This window comes from Sander lucioperca, chromosome 19 (genome assembly GCF_008315115.2).
Source record: "Sander lucioperca isolate FBNREF2018 chromosome 19, SLUC_FBN_1.2, whole genome shotgun sequence".
In the NCBI taxonomy this organism is placed as follows: Eukaryota; Metazoa; Chordata; class Actinopteri; order Perciformes; family Percidae; genus Sander; species Sander lucioperca.
The window spans coordinates 5661316-5679799 of record NC_050191.1 but is presented as its reverse complement, the minus strand read 5'-3'; the positions used below and the strand labels follow the sequence as shown (position 1 = coordinate 5679799).

Genomic DNA, 18484 nt, shown 5'->3' with positions numbered 1-18484 from the left:
AGGGGGTTAGTTAAGTAGGGTTATTAAGTTAGTTAAGGGGGTTATTAAATCCCAGCGGCACCTGAAGGCAGCACACGGTGCGGGATGACGCTGTAAAAATGGCGGCCGTGGCTGTGTTAGCAGAGCTGAGGCTCAGAGACGGACATAGAGAGAAAATCTGCGTTAAAGTAGAAAATAATCTGAGTTCTCTGATCAGCGGGATTCACCAGCTGAACGCGGACGCGTCACGGCTCCTCAGCGAGCTGGTGGAGCGGGAAAACCCCCGCGGACCATGCGCAGAACAAGGTTAGCTAACTGCTAGCTGCTGCTAACTGCTAGCATTACTGAATACCAGCTGAGATGTAGCTAAACAAACTGTCGGTCTATTCCCTTACCCCCTGTACCTGTCTGTCTCTCTGTCTACAATGGAGACCAACATCTGATACTACTGTCTCACATGAAACAGCCCCAAAATCACCATCACCAAACCCACCAGACTCCATGTAAATAATCAGTACTTTTAGCGTGTATCGAGCCAGCATATCCCCACCAGACTCCATGTAAATAATCAGGACTTTTAGCGTGTATAGAGCCAGCATATTTCCACCAGACTCCATGTAAATAATCAGGACTTTTAGCGTGTATAGAGCCAGCATATTTCCCCCAGACTCAGGACTTTTAGCGTGTATAGAGCCAGCATATTTCAACTAGACTGCATGTAAATAATCAGGACTTTTAGCGTGTATAGAGCCAGCATATTTCCACCAGACTCCATGTAAATAATCAGGACTTTTAGCGTGTATAGAGCCAGCATATCTCCACATGTAAATGGGTGAATTAAGGGTTTATTTCAACCAAACCAGAGTGGTGATTGTTGGAACAGTGGAAAGATGAACCAAGACGGCTTTTGATAGTTTGATTTAGTTTCTGTCCACTTTGAATGAAGTGTGTTTTACCATGATAAAAGTGCTGATTATTTACATGGAGTCTGGTGGGTTTGGTGATGGTGATTTCTTGTCTGCATGTCTGTCTTATTTTCTATTTTTTGACCCCTGGCCTGTTATCTTTTTTATTTTTGTACTTGTTTGTCTTTACGTATATTTCTGTATATTTTTTTCTCTACTTAAGTACCTTCACTTATGATATATTCTGCTGTTTAACCCTAACCAGGTCAGGAGGAAGAGGAGAGTGATGAAGAGGAGGAGCGTCAGAACTCTCAACCCCAACCTCCCGCTAAAAGATCCAAAACCTGAACAGCTGGGACTCTGAGACTCGATGACATCACGTTTGTTTACCTGATTGAACAGGTTGATCTCTAACTCAGGTGTTCAGCATGAGTTACCACGGCGATGACACCCGGTAACAAGTGATCCACAAAACCCTAACCTGAAGTTACCACGGTAACGCCAAATCCCAACGGTGTCTTCTCTGTGATTATGACATCTTTAATCTCCAAAACCTCTCAACACCAGGGGGCGCCAACAGACCATAATAACAGACCATAGTAACCATAGTAACAGACCATAATAAGAGCTCAGAAATGATGTCACTCCAGTGTTTATTTCTCACATTAAAGAAATATAAAACGTCACATTTTATTAGTTTTTTTCATTTTATTGTCATCAGAATAAAGTTGTCATGGTTACCAGCATGTGTCATGTGACTCGTCTTAAATACAACATAGTTTTGGGATTCAGGAAAATGACGACACAAACCCATCCTGCAGCCAATCACAGCGCGGGAGAATCACATAATCTCACAAACAAACAGTCTGTTGTCCGAGGGAACCGGGCTCTGTGATTGGATGAGAGACGGGGCTCTGTGATTGGCTGTCCTCTAGGTGTGGATGAGCGACGGGGCTCTGTGATTGGCTGGTTTGCGGGCGGCGCAGCGGCTGCAGAGCAGCGCGAGGCAGACAGGAAGTACACAGTAGCCGATGGCGCGCGGATCGGCGCGCGTGCACGAGAACAGGAAGAGGAAGAGCTGCAGGTACGGCAGCAGGAAGACCGACGCCCACATCCACACAGGAAGTGGCGGCAGGCGGGCGGCGAGGCTCTGGGCCCAGCTGGGGGGGGGCGGGGCCGACGGGCCAGACACGCCTCTCTGCACGTGCTCCAAACTCACGCTGCGAACCTCAAACACGTAGTACGCCCCCCCCACGCTCAGCAGCAGGAAGAACGCCACGGAGAGCCAACCCAGCCGCTGGCGGAAGTTCATCATCCTCCATACTGGAAATATAAACATAAATAAATATATATATATATATATATATATATATATATAATTATTAATATAAACGATCATCCTCCATACTGGAAATAAACGATATAAACAATATAAACAATAATATAAACATGCATCATCCTCCATACTGTCAGGAGATAGTGATTATCAGATTTCCATATAGTTATACTTATTATATATTATACTTATAAGATATCCTATACTTATTATATATTATACTTATAAGATATCCTATTCTTAATCCCGAGTATATGTAGTCAGTTACTCATGCCCAACACCAGCAGGTGTATGTACGGTCTGTTCCTGCCAGACTCCATTCATGTTTCAGCCCATTTAATGCTGTTAATAAGCAGCTTTAAACCTGACCTAGGTTGACTGTAGCTGGGTTCTACAGACTCTCTGCGCCAGACTCCATTCATTTTTCGGGCAGTTTTTGAGCTGTTGATATGTAGTTCTGTATCAGATTCCTAGTTTTAACGTTAACAACATTCCTTCTGATTTAAACTAGGTTCACTGTAGCTGACTCTCCGCGCCAGACTCCGTTCATGTTTCAGCCCATTTAATGCTGTTAATAAGCAGCTTCATATCTATAACGGCTGATTTAAACCATTAAAACATTAAACCTGACCTAGGTTCACTGTAGCTGGGTTCTACGGACTCTCTGCGCCAGACTCCATTCATTTTTCAGCCAGTTTAATTCTCAGTCAGATGTTTCCTGCCGACCTCCATCTTGCTCTCTGTTTATTTACACACAGCGCGTTAGCACTGTGCTAAGCCGTCAGCAGCGTGCTAACGGGTTAGCTCGTGTTTCTATCAGCTCTTACCTTCCTTCGCGCTGAATCTTTTAAACTACAACTCTGCTGGAGGCTCGGTTTAACCATATACTGTCTATGGTTTTAACACACTGTGGTTCCGGGGTCCCCGAGAGCTCCGGGGAGTCTCGTCGTCTCTCTCTCTTCCTGTTTGATCACCTGACACCGGGATGACGTCACTCACAGTGACCGTCTCTGGCGCCGTCTATATATATATATATATATATATATATATATATATATATATATATATATATATACATACACATATATCTCTGGATATATACACATACACATTATCTATGGAGCTATATATATATATATATATATATATATATATCTGGAGCTATTATATATACATACACATATATCTCTGGATATATACACATACACATTATCTATGGAGCTATATATATATATATATATATATATACACACACACACATACACATATATCTGGAGCTATTATACACACATACACGTATATCTCTGGATATATACACATCACATATATATATATATATATATATATATATATATATACCATATATATACCATGGCGACGGGCTGAAGGTGTCTCTGTTACCATGGAGACGGGCTGAAGGTGACTCGCTCAGATCAAATTATCAGAAACTTTCTGCTGTTCAAACACTCGGAAAATAACAAAAACATGATGACATCACTACCATTTAATAAGTAATACCATCTCCACACACAGTAACATGATGACATTTCACTGTAGTTAAGTAGTAGTTTTTGTGTACATTTACTTTTTAAAGAAGTAGTTTTTAAAATCTGTAAATTGACTCCAGTATGTTTAGTTTAAAGTAATATTCTTTAGTTTAAAGTAATATTCTTTAGTTTAAATTTTTGGCAAAGTATCTGTCAACAAACTCACATCAAAAGTAACTAAGTAACTTTTACCCTGAGTACATTTTAAATTAGTTACTTTTTACTTCTACTTGAGTAGATTATATTCCAGTAATTTAACTTGTACTTCAGTAAAATATGTTAAGTACAAAGTAGAATATTTATTCACTATACTAACCCTTTGCTCTGGCCCCGCCCCCTCCGCCTGTCCAGCCAATCACAGACACACACACACACACACACACACACACACACACACACACACACACACACACACACACACACACACACACACACACACGTCTGTCCAGCCAATCACAGCACAGAACCCAGAAACATAAACAGAATCAAAGTGACAGAGAGGTCAGACTCTTCTGTTAGTGCTGCTTTTCATTTGGTGTTCCTCTGTGGTTCTGCTTCTGGTCTCTGTGGTTCTGCTGGTTCTGGTTCTGGTCCTGGTGGTCTCGGTGGTTCTGGTGATGGAGCGAGGTGAGAGTCTGCAGGATCAGCTCAGATGTCCCGTCTGTCTCGACGTCTTCACGGAACCTCTGATGTTACTCTGTGGACACTCCTACTGCAGGTACTAGTACACACACTACTACTACACAGTACTAGACACTACTACACACTCCTACTGCAGGTACTAGTACACACACTACTACTACACAGTACTAGACACTACTACACACTCCTACTGCAGGTACTAGTACACACACTACTACTACACAGTACTAGACACTACTACACACTACTACACACTCCTACTGCAGGTACTAGTACACACACTACTACTAAACAGTACTAGACACTACTACACACTACTACACACTCCTACTGCAGGTACTAGTACACACACTACTACTAAACAGTACTAGACACTACTACACACTACTACACACTCCTACTGCAAGTACTAGTACACACACTACTACTACACAGTACTACACACTATTACACACTCCTACTGCAGGTACTAGTACACACACTACTACTACACAGTACTAGACACTACTACACACTACTACACACTCCTACTGCAGGTACTAGTACACACACTACTACTAAACAGTACTAGACACTACTACACACTACTACACACTCCTACTGCAAGTACTAGTACACACACTACTACTACACAGTACTACACACTACTACACACTCCTACTGCAGGTACTAGTACACACACTAGTACTACGCAATACTACACACTACTACACACTACTACACACTCCTACTGCAGGTACTAGTACACACACTACTACTACACAGTACTAGACACTACTACACACTACTACACACTCCTACTGCAGGTACTAGTACACACACTACTACTAAACAGTACTAGAAACTACTACACACTACTACACACTACTACACACTCCTACTGCAGGTACTAGTACACACACTACTACTACACAATACTACACACTACTACACACTCCTACTGCAGGTACTAGTACACACACTAGTACTACGCAATACTACACACTACTACACACTACTACTGCAGGTACTAGTACACACACTACTACTACACAGTACTAGACACTACTACACACTACTACACACTCCTACTGCACGTACTAGTACACACACTACTACTACACAGTACTAGACACTACTACACACTACTACACACTCCTACTGCAAGTACTAGTACACACACTACTACTACACAGTACTAGACACTACTACACAGTACTACACACTCCTACTGCAGGTACTAGTACACACACTACTACTACTACACAGTACTAGACACTACTACACACTACTACACACCTACTGCAGGTACTAGTACACACACTACTACTACACAGTACTAGACACTACTACACACTACTACACACTCCTACTGCAGGTACTAGTACACACACTACTACTACACAGTACTACACAGTACTACACACTACTACACACTCCTACTGCAGGTACTAGTACACACACTAGTACTACACAGTACTACACACTCCTACTGCAGGTACTAGTACACACACTACTACACAATACTACACACTACTACACACTCCTACTGCAGGTACTAGTACACACAGTACTAGACACTACTACACAGTACTAGACACTACTACACACTATTACACACTCCTACTGCAGGTACTAGTACACACACTACTACTAAACAGTACTACACACTACTACATACTCCTGCTGCAGGTACTAGTACACACACTAGTACTACACAATACTACACAGTACTACACACTCCTACTGCAAGTACTAGTACATACCCTACTACTACACAGTACTTCACAGTACTACACACTCCTACTGCAGGTACTAGTACACACACTACTACTACACAGTACTACACACTACTACACACTCCTACTGCAGGTACTAGTACTACTAGTACACACTTACCCCTCTCATTCCCCCTGCTCTGGTGTTTCCCCCTCTCATTCCTCCTGCTCTGGTGTTCCCCCTCTCATTCCCCCTGCTCTGGTGTTTCCCCCTCTCATTCCCCCTGCTCTGGTGTTTCCCCCTCTCATTCCCCCTGCTCTGGTGTTTCCCCCTCTCATTCCCCCTGCTCTGGTGTTTCCCCCTCTCATTCCCCCTGCTCTGGTGTTTCCCCCTCTCATTCCCCCTGCTCTGGTGTTTCCGAGCCCGTAAACCGGAGACATTGGGAAACACTTCTGACCCGTTTTGGTTTGGAATCTGCGGGGTTGTGTTGCTCCTTCTATTTTCGTTGTTTCTTGCTGATGTTTTAGTTATCTTATAGCTGGTAGAGGACTGGTAGAGGACTGGTATCTTATAGCTGGTAGAGGACTGGTAGAGGACTGGTATCTTATAGCTGGTAGAGGACTGGTATCTTATAGCTGGTAGATGACTGGTAGAGGACTGGTATCTTATAGCTGGTAGATGACTGGTAGAGGACTGGTATCTTATAGCTGGTAGATGACTGGTAGAGGACTGGTATCTTATAGCTGGTAGAGGACTGGTATCTTATAGCTGGTAGAGGACTGGTATCTTATAGCTGGTAGGGGACTGGTAGAGGACTGGTATCTTATAGATGGTAGAGGACTGGTAGAGGACTGGTAGAGGACTGGTATCTTATAGCTGGTAGAGGACTGGTAGAGGACTGGTAGAGGACTGGTATCTTATAGCTGGTAGAGGACTGGTAGAGGACTGGTATCTTATAGCTGGTAGAGGACTGGTATCTTATAGCTGGTAGAGGACTGGTAGAGGACTGGTATCTTATAGCTGGTAGAGGACTGGTAGAGGACTGGTATCTTATAGCTGGTAGAGGACTGGTATCTATAGCTGGTAGAGGACTGGTAGAGGACTGGTATCTATAGCTGGTAGAGGACTGGTAGAGGACTGGTATCTATAGCTGGTAGAGGACTGGATCAAACCAGCCTTGGTCTTCAGCCTGTTCCGGTCTCTGTTGTTAATAATGGTGTTAATATGTTTAAAGCTTTTATGTATATTTTTACACAAATTATCCTTCTTTGTTCATTGTAAACCAACATAAACTATTCATTCAATCGCCATCACGTTTTCCCCCACATCAAACATTTTAATGCTTTGTTGTTGTTTTAATATTTTTCATGTAACATTTACCTGTGCAGGTGTTGTGTGCGCTCCATGACGATGGACCTGCTGGGTCAGCTGACGTGTCCCATGTGTCGCTGTGCCGTGGACGGAGACAGTCCTCGTCCCAACGTCAGCCTGGCTCGCATCATCGAGGCTCTGCAGGTAAACACACCTGAGACACTTCACCTGTCGAGACATAGTTCACCTGAGGCCTGTACTACGAATCAAGATCAACAAGCTCTGGATTTCTTTCAGTTATCCGGCTTCACTAACCTAACAACCGCGGTCCTGCATAACCTGTATCACGACGCTGGTTATTAACTAGTTCAGTCAACCCAGGGTTTCCCAATCCAGTTCACATAAAAGAGGCGGTGTTTGCACAGCACGACCAATCACAAACATCTACCAGAGCTGCATATTTTACATAAGAAGAACAAACTATAATTCTACATAAATATGAAGAACACAGACACGGTTTTACAGGCAAAATGCAGGAAGGAAAGCTGGCAGAAAAAGCCGACGCTGTTTTGCGTAAATCACAACGCTTATCCTATCAATATCACTTCCAGTGGTGTAGTCTACGTCAGTGGTTCCCAACCTTTTTTCCTTGGCGCCCCCCCTACTTATGTCTAAGAAAAGCTGAGCCCCCCCTCTGAAACCGAAGTTGAGGTAACTTTCCCTTACTTTCTTTTTTGATACAGAGGAGTTATCAGCATGTTTACGTTTCTCCGCCATGTTTTGTTCATAAAATACTGATGCCGTGGCGGCAGGAAAAACAAGGATGATAGCAGCTAGCAGCTAGCAGCTAGCAGCTGACCTGATGACAGCAGGGTCCCAGGTTAAGAGGTCCCTGAGGTTTGGCCTACTAAGTAGCCTGCCTACAATTTTAAGCAAGAACTAACTCATAAGGTAACTCATGCTGAACACCTAACCTGGTCGGGAGAGGGAGAGAGAGAGAGACAGAGGGAGAGAGATAAAGAGAGAGAGAGGGAGAGGGAGAGGGAGAGAGAGAGGGAGAGAGAGAGAGAGAGGGAGAGGGAGAGAGAGAGGGGAGAGAGAGAGAGAGGGAGAGAGAGGAGAGAGAGAGAGAGAGAGAGAGAGAGAGAGAGAGAGGGAGAGAGAGAGAGGGAGAGAGAGAGGAGTGGAGAGGGAGAGAGAGAGAGGGAGAGGGTAGAGAGAGAGAGAGTAGGGAGAGAGAGAGAGGGAGAGAGAGAGGAGAGGAGAGAGAGAGGAGAGAGAGAGAGAGAGAGGGAGAGGGAGAGAGAGAGACAGGGAGAGAGAGAGAGAGAGAGAGCATAGAGAGAGAGAGAGAGAGGGAGAGAGAGAGAGAGAGAGGAGAAGAGAGAGAGAGAGATGGAGAGGAGATAGAGAGGAGAGAGGAGAGGGGAGAGAGAGGGAGAGGAGAGTGGAGAGAGAGAGGGAGAGGGAGAGAGAGGGAGGAGATAGGGAGAGAGAGAGGAGAGAGAGAGGGAGAGAGTGGAGGAGGAGGAGAGGAGATGAGAGGAGAGATAGAGAGGGGAGAGAGGAAGAGAGAGAGAGATAAGAGAGGGAGAGAGAAGAGAGAGGGAGAGAGAGATGAGGAGAGAGTAGATAGCGAGAGAGAGAGAGAGAGAGAGAGAGGGAGAGAGAGAGAGAGAGAGAGAGAGAGAGAGAGCTGCCTCTTTTATGTGAACTGGATTGGGAAACCCTGGGTTGACTGAACTAGTTAATAACCAGCGTCGTGATACAGGTTATGCAGGACCGCGGTTGTTAGGTTAGTGAAGCCGGATAACTGAAAGAAATCCAGAGCTTGTTGATCTTGATTCGTAGTACAGGCCTCTGTAGAGGTTCTGCAGGTAAACACACCTGAGATACTTCACCTGTCGAGGCTCTGCAGGTAAACACACCTGAGATACTTCACCTGTCGAGGCTCTGCAGGTAAACACACCTGAGATACTTCACCTGTCGAGGCTCTGCAGGTAAACACACCTGAGATAGTTCACCTGTCGAGGCTCTGCAGGTAAACACACCTGAGATACTTCACCTGTCGAGGCTCTGCAGGTAAACACACCTGAGATAGTTCACCTGTCGGGGCTCTGCAGGTAAACACACCTGAGATACTTCACCTGTCGAGGCTGTGCCGTGTTGGTGGAACACCTGACTGAATGTGTTATTGACCCAGTTCTGTTCCTCCTGACAGGAAGTGAGTGTTTCAGGCGGAGAGAAGGTGATGTCATGTCCTCAGCACCACAACCCGCTCAGCCTTTACTGCGAGGACGAACGCACCGTGATCTGTGGCCTCTGTGGAAGCATCGGGGCGCACCGCGGACACAAAATCACTCCGGTTAGCTCCGTCTACAGCCGCATGAAGGTACAACATCAACTATATATCTCCTACAGTCATATGAAGATATATAAACTATATATCTCCTACTACAGTCATATGAAGATATATAAACTATATCTACTACTACAGTCATATGAAGGTATATAAACTATATATCTACTACTACAGTCATATGAAGAAATATAAACTATACATCTACTACTACAGTCATATGAAGATATATAAACTATATCTACTACTACAGTCATATGAAGGTATATAAACTATATATCTACTACTACAGTCATATGAAGGTATATAAACTATATATCTACTACTACAGTCATATGAAGAAATATAAACTATACATCTACTACTACAGTCATATGAAGATATATAAACTATATCTACTACTACAGTCATATGAAGGTATATAAACTATATATCTACTACTACAGTCATATGAAGGTATATAAACTATATATCTACTACTACAGTCATATGAAGAAATATAAACTATACATCTACTACTACAGTCATATGAAGATATATAAACTATATCTACTACTACAGTCATATGAAGGTATATAAACTATATATCTACTACTACAGTCATATGAAGGTATATAAACTATATATCTACTACTACAGTCATATGAAGAAATATAAACTATACATCTACTACTACAGTCATATGAAGATATATAAACTATATCTACTACTACAGTCATATGAAGGTATATAAACTATATATCTCCTACTACAGTCATATGAAGGTATATAAACTATATATCTACTACTACAGTCATATGAAGAAATATAAACTATACATCTACTACTACAGTCATATGAAGATATATAAACTATATCTACTACTACAGTCATATGAAGGTATATAAACTATATATCTCCTACTACAGTCATATCGCACTTTTTGCCACATTTTTGTTGCCTTTTTGTTGCCTTTTTGCCGCCTTTTTGCCACATTTTTGCCGCCTTTTTGTTGCCTTTTTGTTGCCTTTTTGTTGCCTTTTTGTTGCCTTTTTGTTGCTTTTTTACCACCTTTTTGTTGCCTTTTTGCCACCTTTTTGTTGCCTTTTTGTTGCCTTTTTGCCACCTTTTTGTTGCCTTTTTGCCACCTTTTTGATGCCATTTTGTTGCCTTTTTGATGCCTTTTTGTTGCCTTTTTGATGCCATTTTGTTGCCTTTTTGATGCCTTTTTGTTGCCTTTTTGCCACCTATTTGCCGCCTTTTTGTTGCCTTTTTGTTGCCTTTTTGCCACCTTTTTGTTGCCTTTTTGCCACCTTTTTGATGCCATTTTGTTGCCTTTTTGATGCCATTTTGTTGCCTTTTTGCCGCCTTTTTGTTGCCTTTTTGATGCCTTTTTGTTGCCTTTTTGCCACCTATTTGATGCCTTTTTGATGCCTTTTTGTTGTCTTTTTGTTGCCATTTTGCTGCCAAAAAGGCATTTTTGTCATCTTCTTGTTTTATTTTTGTTTTATATCTCCTTCTACTGTCATATGAAGATACAACATAAATCCTGTGAGCTCATGACTTCATAAATATCAGCTATCTAGGTTCTAAATATTCGTATGTGATAGTCTGTTAGGAAGTTTTATAAATAAAATGTTGAGTGATATTCTGTTGATTTAGGGACAGAAGGTCATTTTTTACAAATACGATGTTGTGTTGAACGTCGATTTGAATCCGACAGTGTTGATTGGCTGACTGTTAAACCCAGAATAGTTTGGTGATGTTGACTCGGAGCAGATAAGCAGTTTAATCTCACATCGTATCACCAAACAGGAGATTACAAGAGTTTAATGTTCCACAGAAACCAGATATCACCGCTGTGTTTCAACAACAACAAGGTCATGAAAACAACGCTGGCCGTCTAGTTGAAAGTGGATTTTGGTATTCTGCTTTGATGTGATTCTTCAGTGCTAATGGATTTGTCTTTGTGTCTGTCAGGAGGACATTTCCTGTCTGATGACTGACTTCCAGCATCAGAAACGTAAACTGGAGGATCAGATCTGTAAAATGGCGTACAACAAATCCAGGATCACTGTGAGTGACATCTACGGTGTTTGGTGTTTTAAGCCCCCAATGTCGTCTTCCAGGCAGCGCTGCATGGAAGGCACTAGGGTTAGGGGTTAGGGTTAGGGTAAGGCAGGGGTTAGGGTTAGGTGTGGGGGCTTAAAACACCAATGAGCGACATCTACCTTTACACATGACAGAAGTGTTGTTCCACGATCACCTGAGGGTTAGGGTTAGGTTTGGGTTAAAACGCAACACCCAGGATGGGCGCTGCGAGGGGCACGGGCACCAGGGGACCACTGGTATGAATAAAAACTTAAAAACCTCCTTAAAAAGCCAGGTTTGGTTATAAAAAAAGCTGTTTAAAAGACGGCCAGATATTAAAAACAGGTTAAAAGAACCACTGGACAGGACGGACAGCAGGAGATTAAAACTTTAAATAAAAGGTCAACTCCACACCTACCCCGGTCTGTCTCCTAAAGACATTACAAAATAAATAATTAAAATAAATAATTAAAATAAATTATATATATATATATATATATAGAGAGAGAGAGAGAGAGAGAGAGAGAGAGAGAGAGAGAGAGCGTTATGTAAATAAATAGCCCGGCGTCACATTACAAAATAAATTCTATCCCAATATTAAAAACATATTAGTTAACCTCAAAAATTAAAATAAAAACATTTAAAGGGTCTAAAATACTGTCTGAATTGCTTGCCCTTGAGGTTAAAAAATACACATACCATTACAAGTTAGTAATAAGTGCTGTTTAAAAGTGCTTTAAAAAGTAAAAAGTGCCACACAATAAATAACCATAAATAATTTAAAATACATCATAGAATAAAACCACACTGTTAGAGAAATGCATCACACCAATGGCATGTGAGTTCTTCTCTGACAGCGTCTCTCTGTCCAATCAGAACGAGTCTGACGTGTTGAAGTGGGTGGTGAGGAAGGAGTTTGGCGAGCTGCGGCGCTGGCTGGAGGAGGAGGAGGCGGGGTTTATCCAGGAAGTGGAGACGTCAGCCGCCGTCCTCATCTCGTCCCTCCAGAACCAGACGGACCAGTTAAACCAGAACCAGAACCAGCTGCAGGACGCCCAGAAGATCCTGCAAGACCTGAGCAACGAGGGACACCTGGACTTTATCACGGTACTAACTGTCTGTCTGTCTGTCTGTCTGTCTGTCTGTCTGCCTGTCTGTCTGTCTGTCTCTCTGTCTGTCTGTCTGTCTGTTTTTCTGTCTCTCTGTCTCTGTCTGTCTGTCTGTCTGTCTGTCTGTCTGTCTGTCTGTTTTTCTGTCTCTCTGTCTGTCTGTCTCGCTGTTTGTCTCTGTCTGTCTCTCTGTCTGTCTGACTATCTCTCTCTCTCTGTCTGTCTGTCTGTCTCTCTGTCTGACTGTCTCTCTCTCTGTCTCTCTGTCTCTCTGTCTGTCTGACTATCTCTCTCTCTGTCTGGCTGTCTGTCTCTCTGTCTGTCTGTCTCTCTCTCTGACGTCTCATCTCATTGGTGGAAACTGGCAGCTTTCAGAACGCTGCAGACCGAAGACTTGCAAGGAAGTAAAAGTTTAAACTCTCTTTGGTCTTGACTGGCGTTTAGAGGCTCTGATTGGTCCGGTAAATTATCTCCTTCTCTGTTTCTGTTTACAGAAGTACGGATCAATTGCTCCGAGGTAATGAACATGTCATCAATTAACTCATTTAGTTCTTACACATTCAGTAATAAATCTGAAGCCCTTGTCTTCACCTACTTGGCATTAAATCCTTTTTTCTGATTGTAATTCTCAGGTTCAGAGAGCTTCAGCAGCTCCAGCAGAAGGAGGAGAGAAGATTCAGCTCGGTAAACTTTATAACTGGTTTCAACCACAACGACATCAAACTCACCGTGTGGAAGAGATTACACCGAAAAATCCTGCCAGGTAAACCTATATAAGTCTGTCTGTCTGTCCGTCAGTCCATCCATCCATCTGTCTGTCTGTCTGTCTGTCTGTCTGTACATCTGTCTGTCTGTCTGTACATCTGTCTGTCTGTCTGTCTATCTGTCTTTCTGTCTTTCTGTCTGTCTGTCTGTCTGTACGTCTGTCAGTCTGTCTGTCCGTCCATCCATCCATCTGTCTGTCTGTCCGTCTGTCCGTCTGTCTGTCTGTACGTCTGTCTGTCTGTCCGTCTGTACGTCTGTCTGTCTGTCTGTATGTCTGTCCGTCTGTCTGTCTGCCAGTCTGTCTCTCTGTCTGTCCGTCTTTCTGTACGTCTATCTGTCTGTCTGTACGTCTGTCTGTCTGTCTGCCTCTCTGCCTGTCCTTCTGTCTGTCTGCCTGTCTGTCTGCCTGTCTGTCTGTCTGTCCTTAGTGATTATATATATTCTTCATGTTCCTCCAGCACCAGAGCAGTTGAAGCTGGATCCTCAGACTGCTCACCCGATGTTGGAGCTCCATCTTGGGGACACGGTGGTGAGCTGCGGGGCTCTGCTGCGGAGGCTTCCTGATAATCCCGAGCGGTTCAGTATCAGTTACTGTGTCCTGGCCACCCGAGGCTTCTCCTCCGGGAAACACTACTGGGAGGTAAACACTTCTGTAACTTCCAGTTTAGACCAATGAGACGAGACAGTGTATCATCTGCATAGAAACGACTCTCTGTATCCGTTCTAACTTCAGACTTTTGAGGGTTTTTTGTAGCTGGAAATCATTTGTAGCACCTTAAAATATGAACGAGGAGAGTGATAGTGAGATACTTGCTACAGCTGCATTTCTAGTAGAGATGAAATGGAGAAAACGTTTGATTTCTCTGATTCTCTGCTTTGCTCTAACGCTGCTCCTTCTCTTCAGTTTCTCTCTAGCTGGCTCCACCACTTACCGTGCTCTCTAGCTGACTTCTCTATTGGCTGTTGAAACAGGAGACGTCTCTTACGTTCTAAAACCAGCCTCTGGAGACTCCACCAGCTGACTCCTCTATTGGCTGTTGAAACAGAAGACGTCTCTTACGTTCTAAAACCAGCCTCTGGAGACTGGACCAGCTGAGTCGCAGCGACACCATCAGCTGGTTTGAGTTGAGCCGAGACGGGCCGGTTCAGACGGCTACGGGGCTCCTCGCGGTGCTCCGTCGTATCAGCGGTAGTTGGTGGTTCAGTTAGCCAAGAATAGATGCCTGTGAGCCGGGTACAGAGCACCGCAAGCTGACGTTCGTTTCGGCGAACATTACGGTTAATTTTGGGCGACATAAAGTGAGCGTTATGCGGCAACTAGTTAAGTTTAGGCACGACCTCCTCCCTACTGCAACACCATCAGGTGTTTTAAGTCATGCCAAGATGGGCCGGATCAGACCAATGAAATGTTTCCTAAAACAGTTTTGTTTCGTGTCATCGTGAGTCTTTGGTCTGATCTCGATTCAGAACCAGACATGATTTACAGACAGTAAAGGATTGTGCTTCTTGTCACCGTGCAGGTGGAGGTCGGTACAAAACCTAAATGGCGCCTGGGTTTGATCAAAGGAACCACTAACCGTAAGGTGAAGCTGGGGAAGAGTCCAGAGAGTGGAGTGTGGATGATTGGACTGAAGGATGGCGTTTATGAAGCCTTCCTGTCACCCCGGGTGGTTCTTCCGCTGGTGTGTCCCCCCCGCCGGCTGGGACTGTTCCTGGACTACGAGAACAGACGTCTGACCTTCTTCAACAGCGACAGTCCTGACGAGCTGGGCTTCATCTACAGCTTCAGCCTGGAGCTGCAGGGGAAGGTCTTCCCCCTGCTGGACGTCTGCTGGCATTACAGGGGAGACAACAAACACCCCCTGGTCCTCCCCCAGCCTGGCAGGGACCACCTGCCCCCTCACCCAGCCCCAGACCCCCAGCCTGGCAGGGACCACCTGCCCCCTCACCCAGCCCCAGACCCCCAGCCTGGCAGGGACCACCTGCCCCCTCATCCAGCCCCAGACACATCACACATGTAATCACTCAGAAACACAACCAATGCAAAAGCACAAAGACAGTTCACACAGAGGATCAATATTATTGGTTGTTGACATTTACTACTGTCCCATTGGCTGATAATTGTTGTAATAGGGTAACATTTTTAACCAGGACTCTAAGTGACTAATGGGAACAACAATCATCACTCTGATTTGGTTGAAATAAACCCTTAATTCACCCATTTACATGTGGAAATATGTTAGCTCTATACACGCTAAAAGTCCTGATTATTTACATGGAGTCTGGTGGGTGATTTTTGTAGTTATTTCTGAATCTATTATCTTTCTTATTGGATTAAGAACATCTGAACAGTTGAAACAAACATAATAAAACATGCGAACTTAAAAAACAACTGATCCAAAATGAGTTTGTGATTCTTTGAACAAAAACACACACATTTATTAAAATTATTATTTGTCATTTCAACACTGAAATTGTTCAAAATGTATCAGGATTACAAATGCAGACTTTTAAATTTAACAATTTCATAAACTAAAGTTAAATCTGCTTAATAAGAGATGTAAATGTAAAAGCGTTTAATGATATTTCGGCATACTGGAGTTTTACAGGAATAAGTCTTTATTTTAGTAGTTTTTATAGTGTTAGACGAATGATCGATAAGAGAAGTGATTAGAAGAAACAGTCTGAAAGCAAAACTGTCAAACATGAAACTGTTTCTGCAGACTCATAAAAACTAAATGACTTTTGAACTGATGAACTCATTAAACTGATCGATGGAACAGAGATATCACAGTAATGAAATACAGTACAACATTACAAACTTAGTTTAAACATAGTGGACACGTTTAAACTAACAAAGCTTTCATTTGTAGCAAATTATCAACTTATTTTACAGCTTTATCAAATCCTCACACTCAGAAATAATAACACTGCAGATATACATATATGTGTGTGTATATATATATATATATATATATACCATATATCATCCTAACATGTACATATACATATATGTATATATATATATATATATATATATATATATATATATATATTAAAACTTTAAATAAAAGGTCAACTCCACACCTACCCCGGTCTGTCTCCTAAAGACATTACAAAATAAATAATTAAAATAAATAATTAAAATAAATTATATATATATATATATATATATATATATATATATATATATATACCATATATCAAAACAAAAAAAAACTAAAAACTAATGAAGCTCAGTGTAAAATCATTCAGGAAGACTTCATTCTTCTCATTCTCTCTCTCTCTCTCTCCCTCTTTATATCTCTCTCTCTCTCTCTATCTCTGTCTCTCTCTCTCTCTCTCTCTCTTTATCTCTGTCTCTCTCGCTCTCACTCTCTCTCTGTCTCTCTCTCTCCCTCTCTCTCTCTCTCTCTCTCTCTCTCTGTCTCTCTCTCTCTCTCTGTCTGTCTCTCTCTCTCTCTCTCTTTCTCTCTCTCTCTCTCTCTCTCTCTCTCTCCCAACCTAATCAGCTGACTCTTGGCGTTCACTCGTTCAGATAAACCAACCCTAAACCAACCAGATTTTGCCATGATTTCCAAGAGCCAATCACATTGTTGCATCCATACTTTAAATCAAAGGCACGTTCAACCTTTAAACAGTGTGCATTGCTTTGAGATTTGTCTTCTCTCGTTTGGTGTGTGTGTGTGAGAGGTCAGTGGAGTCTGTAAACTTGAGGTAGTAAAAAAGCAGAGTGCTTGCGCCAGAGATGGCGACTTCAGTCACACACACAGTGACTTCAGACTTCACTTGAGACTCGTCCTCAAAAGACTAAAGACTCTACTTAAGTTGCGGGACTTGTGAACAATCTTAATTTTTAGGAAACATCTAATAAGCTGAATGTTCTTTCCCTCCCTGCACAACCTTTAACCTCCCTACATAAGTAACGCATAACACATAACACGTAACGCGTAACGCGTGGTGTGTTTCCCTGCATTGCTGGCAACATGCGAGTAGTGCTGCTAATATGGGCAGCTTTCTGCATGTTCAATCCAAGTGACAGGCCAGGCTGTGCCGAAAGCAAAAATATGTGTAACCCTGAACGTTTTCCCCTGCATCGACCATCAAAACACGCACGCACGGATCTATCATTTCAAGCGATTCCAATTGCAGTTGTAATGGAATCAAGGACAAATCTCACGTAGTTTTTCTTCTCATTCTACAGAACATATTGTGCCCTGCAAAAAAAATCCTGTCTTGACTTTAAAAATGGACAATCCGATTACAATTTCCCACTAAAAAACCTAAAGCAGCGATGTCTGATAATGTTGATGCTTTTCATGGCTGGTAATATAAATCCAAATCCTGGTCCAGTGGGAAATTGTCTTTCAACCCCTCAGGTCTGGCCTTGGTGTCAGGTTGTTTGGTGTTTGTAGTTTGAATGTTTGAATGTTCGTAGTTTAATGCCTGAGTTAGACCAAGTAAAAATCTGGGCCAAGACGACCAAAACTGACATTTTGGTCTGAGACCTGGCTCAAGAAATCTATTGCAGATAATGATGTTGTGATAGAGGGATACAATGTTTTTTGTTCTGATCAGACAAGTAAGGGAGGAGGTGTTGCAGTATATATAAATTCAAAATTCCATGCAACTGTTAAAAAGTCATTGTCCAACCCAAAACAGTTTGAGCTATTAGCCATTGACTTACACTATGGAAATGATTGTCATCTGAATATTGTTGGCTGTTATAGACCTCCCTCAGCTGTTATTGACACTCTCACCTC

At 42.7% G+C, this 18484-nt stretch overlaps 3 protein-coding genes across 4 annotated transcripts; 2 read left to right on the top strand and 1 right to left on the bottom strand.

Annotated features, from left to right (window-relative positions):
• The first annotated feature begins 56 nt into the window (after positions 1 to 56).
• On the top strand, positions 57 to 1625 carry si:dkeyp-55f12.3 (uncharacterized protein LOC568418 homolog). Of its 2 annotated transcripts, none has more exons than XM_035995429.1 (2): positions 57 to 285; positions 1150 to 1461. In XM_035995429.1, exons 1-2 carry the CDS (start codon positions 99 to 101, stop codon positions 1230 to 1232), a joined length of 270 nt encoding a protein of 89 aa, XP_035851322.1. In that variant the 5' UTR covers positions 57 to 98; the 3' UTR covers positions 1233 to 1461. The 2 variants fall into 2 exon arrangements, with proteins under 2 accessions (XP_035851322.1, XP_035851321.1); XM_035995428.1 differs by having other exon boundaries at positions 58 to 285; positions 1147 to 1625.
• On the bottom strand, positions 1559 to 3215 carry tmem251 (transmembrane protein 251). Its single transcript, XM_031314897.2, has 2 exons — positions 3048 to 3215; positions 1559 to 2207 (listed from the first exon to the last, which is right to left on the bottom strand). The coding sequence occupies exon 2, from the start codon at positions 2197 to 2199 to the stop codon at positions 1816 to 1818; it is 384 nt and encodes a 127-aa protein (XP_031170757.1). The 5' UTR covers positions 2200 to 2207; positions 3048 to 3215; the 3' UTR covers positions 1559 to 1815.
• LOC116061795 (E3 ubiquitin-protein ligase TRIM50-like) lies at positions 2334 to 16105 on the top strand. Its single transcript, XM_031316159.2, has 10 exons — positions 2334 to 2352; positions 4287 to 4485; positions 7496 to 7622; positions 9640 to 9810; positions 11737 to 11832; positions 12724 to 12954; positions 13451 to 13473; positions 13589 to 13719; positions 14180 to 14361; positions 15242 to 16105. The coding sequence occupies exons 1-10, from the start codon at positions 2334 to 2336 to the stop codon at positions 15740 to 15742; spliced, it is 1680 nt and encodes a 559-aa protein (XP_031172019.1). The 3' UTR covers positions 15743 to 16105.
• Positions 16106 to 18484: the final 2379 nt, after the last annotated feature.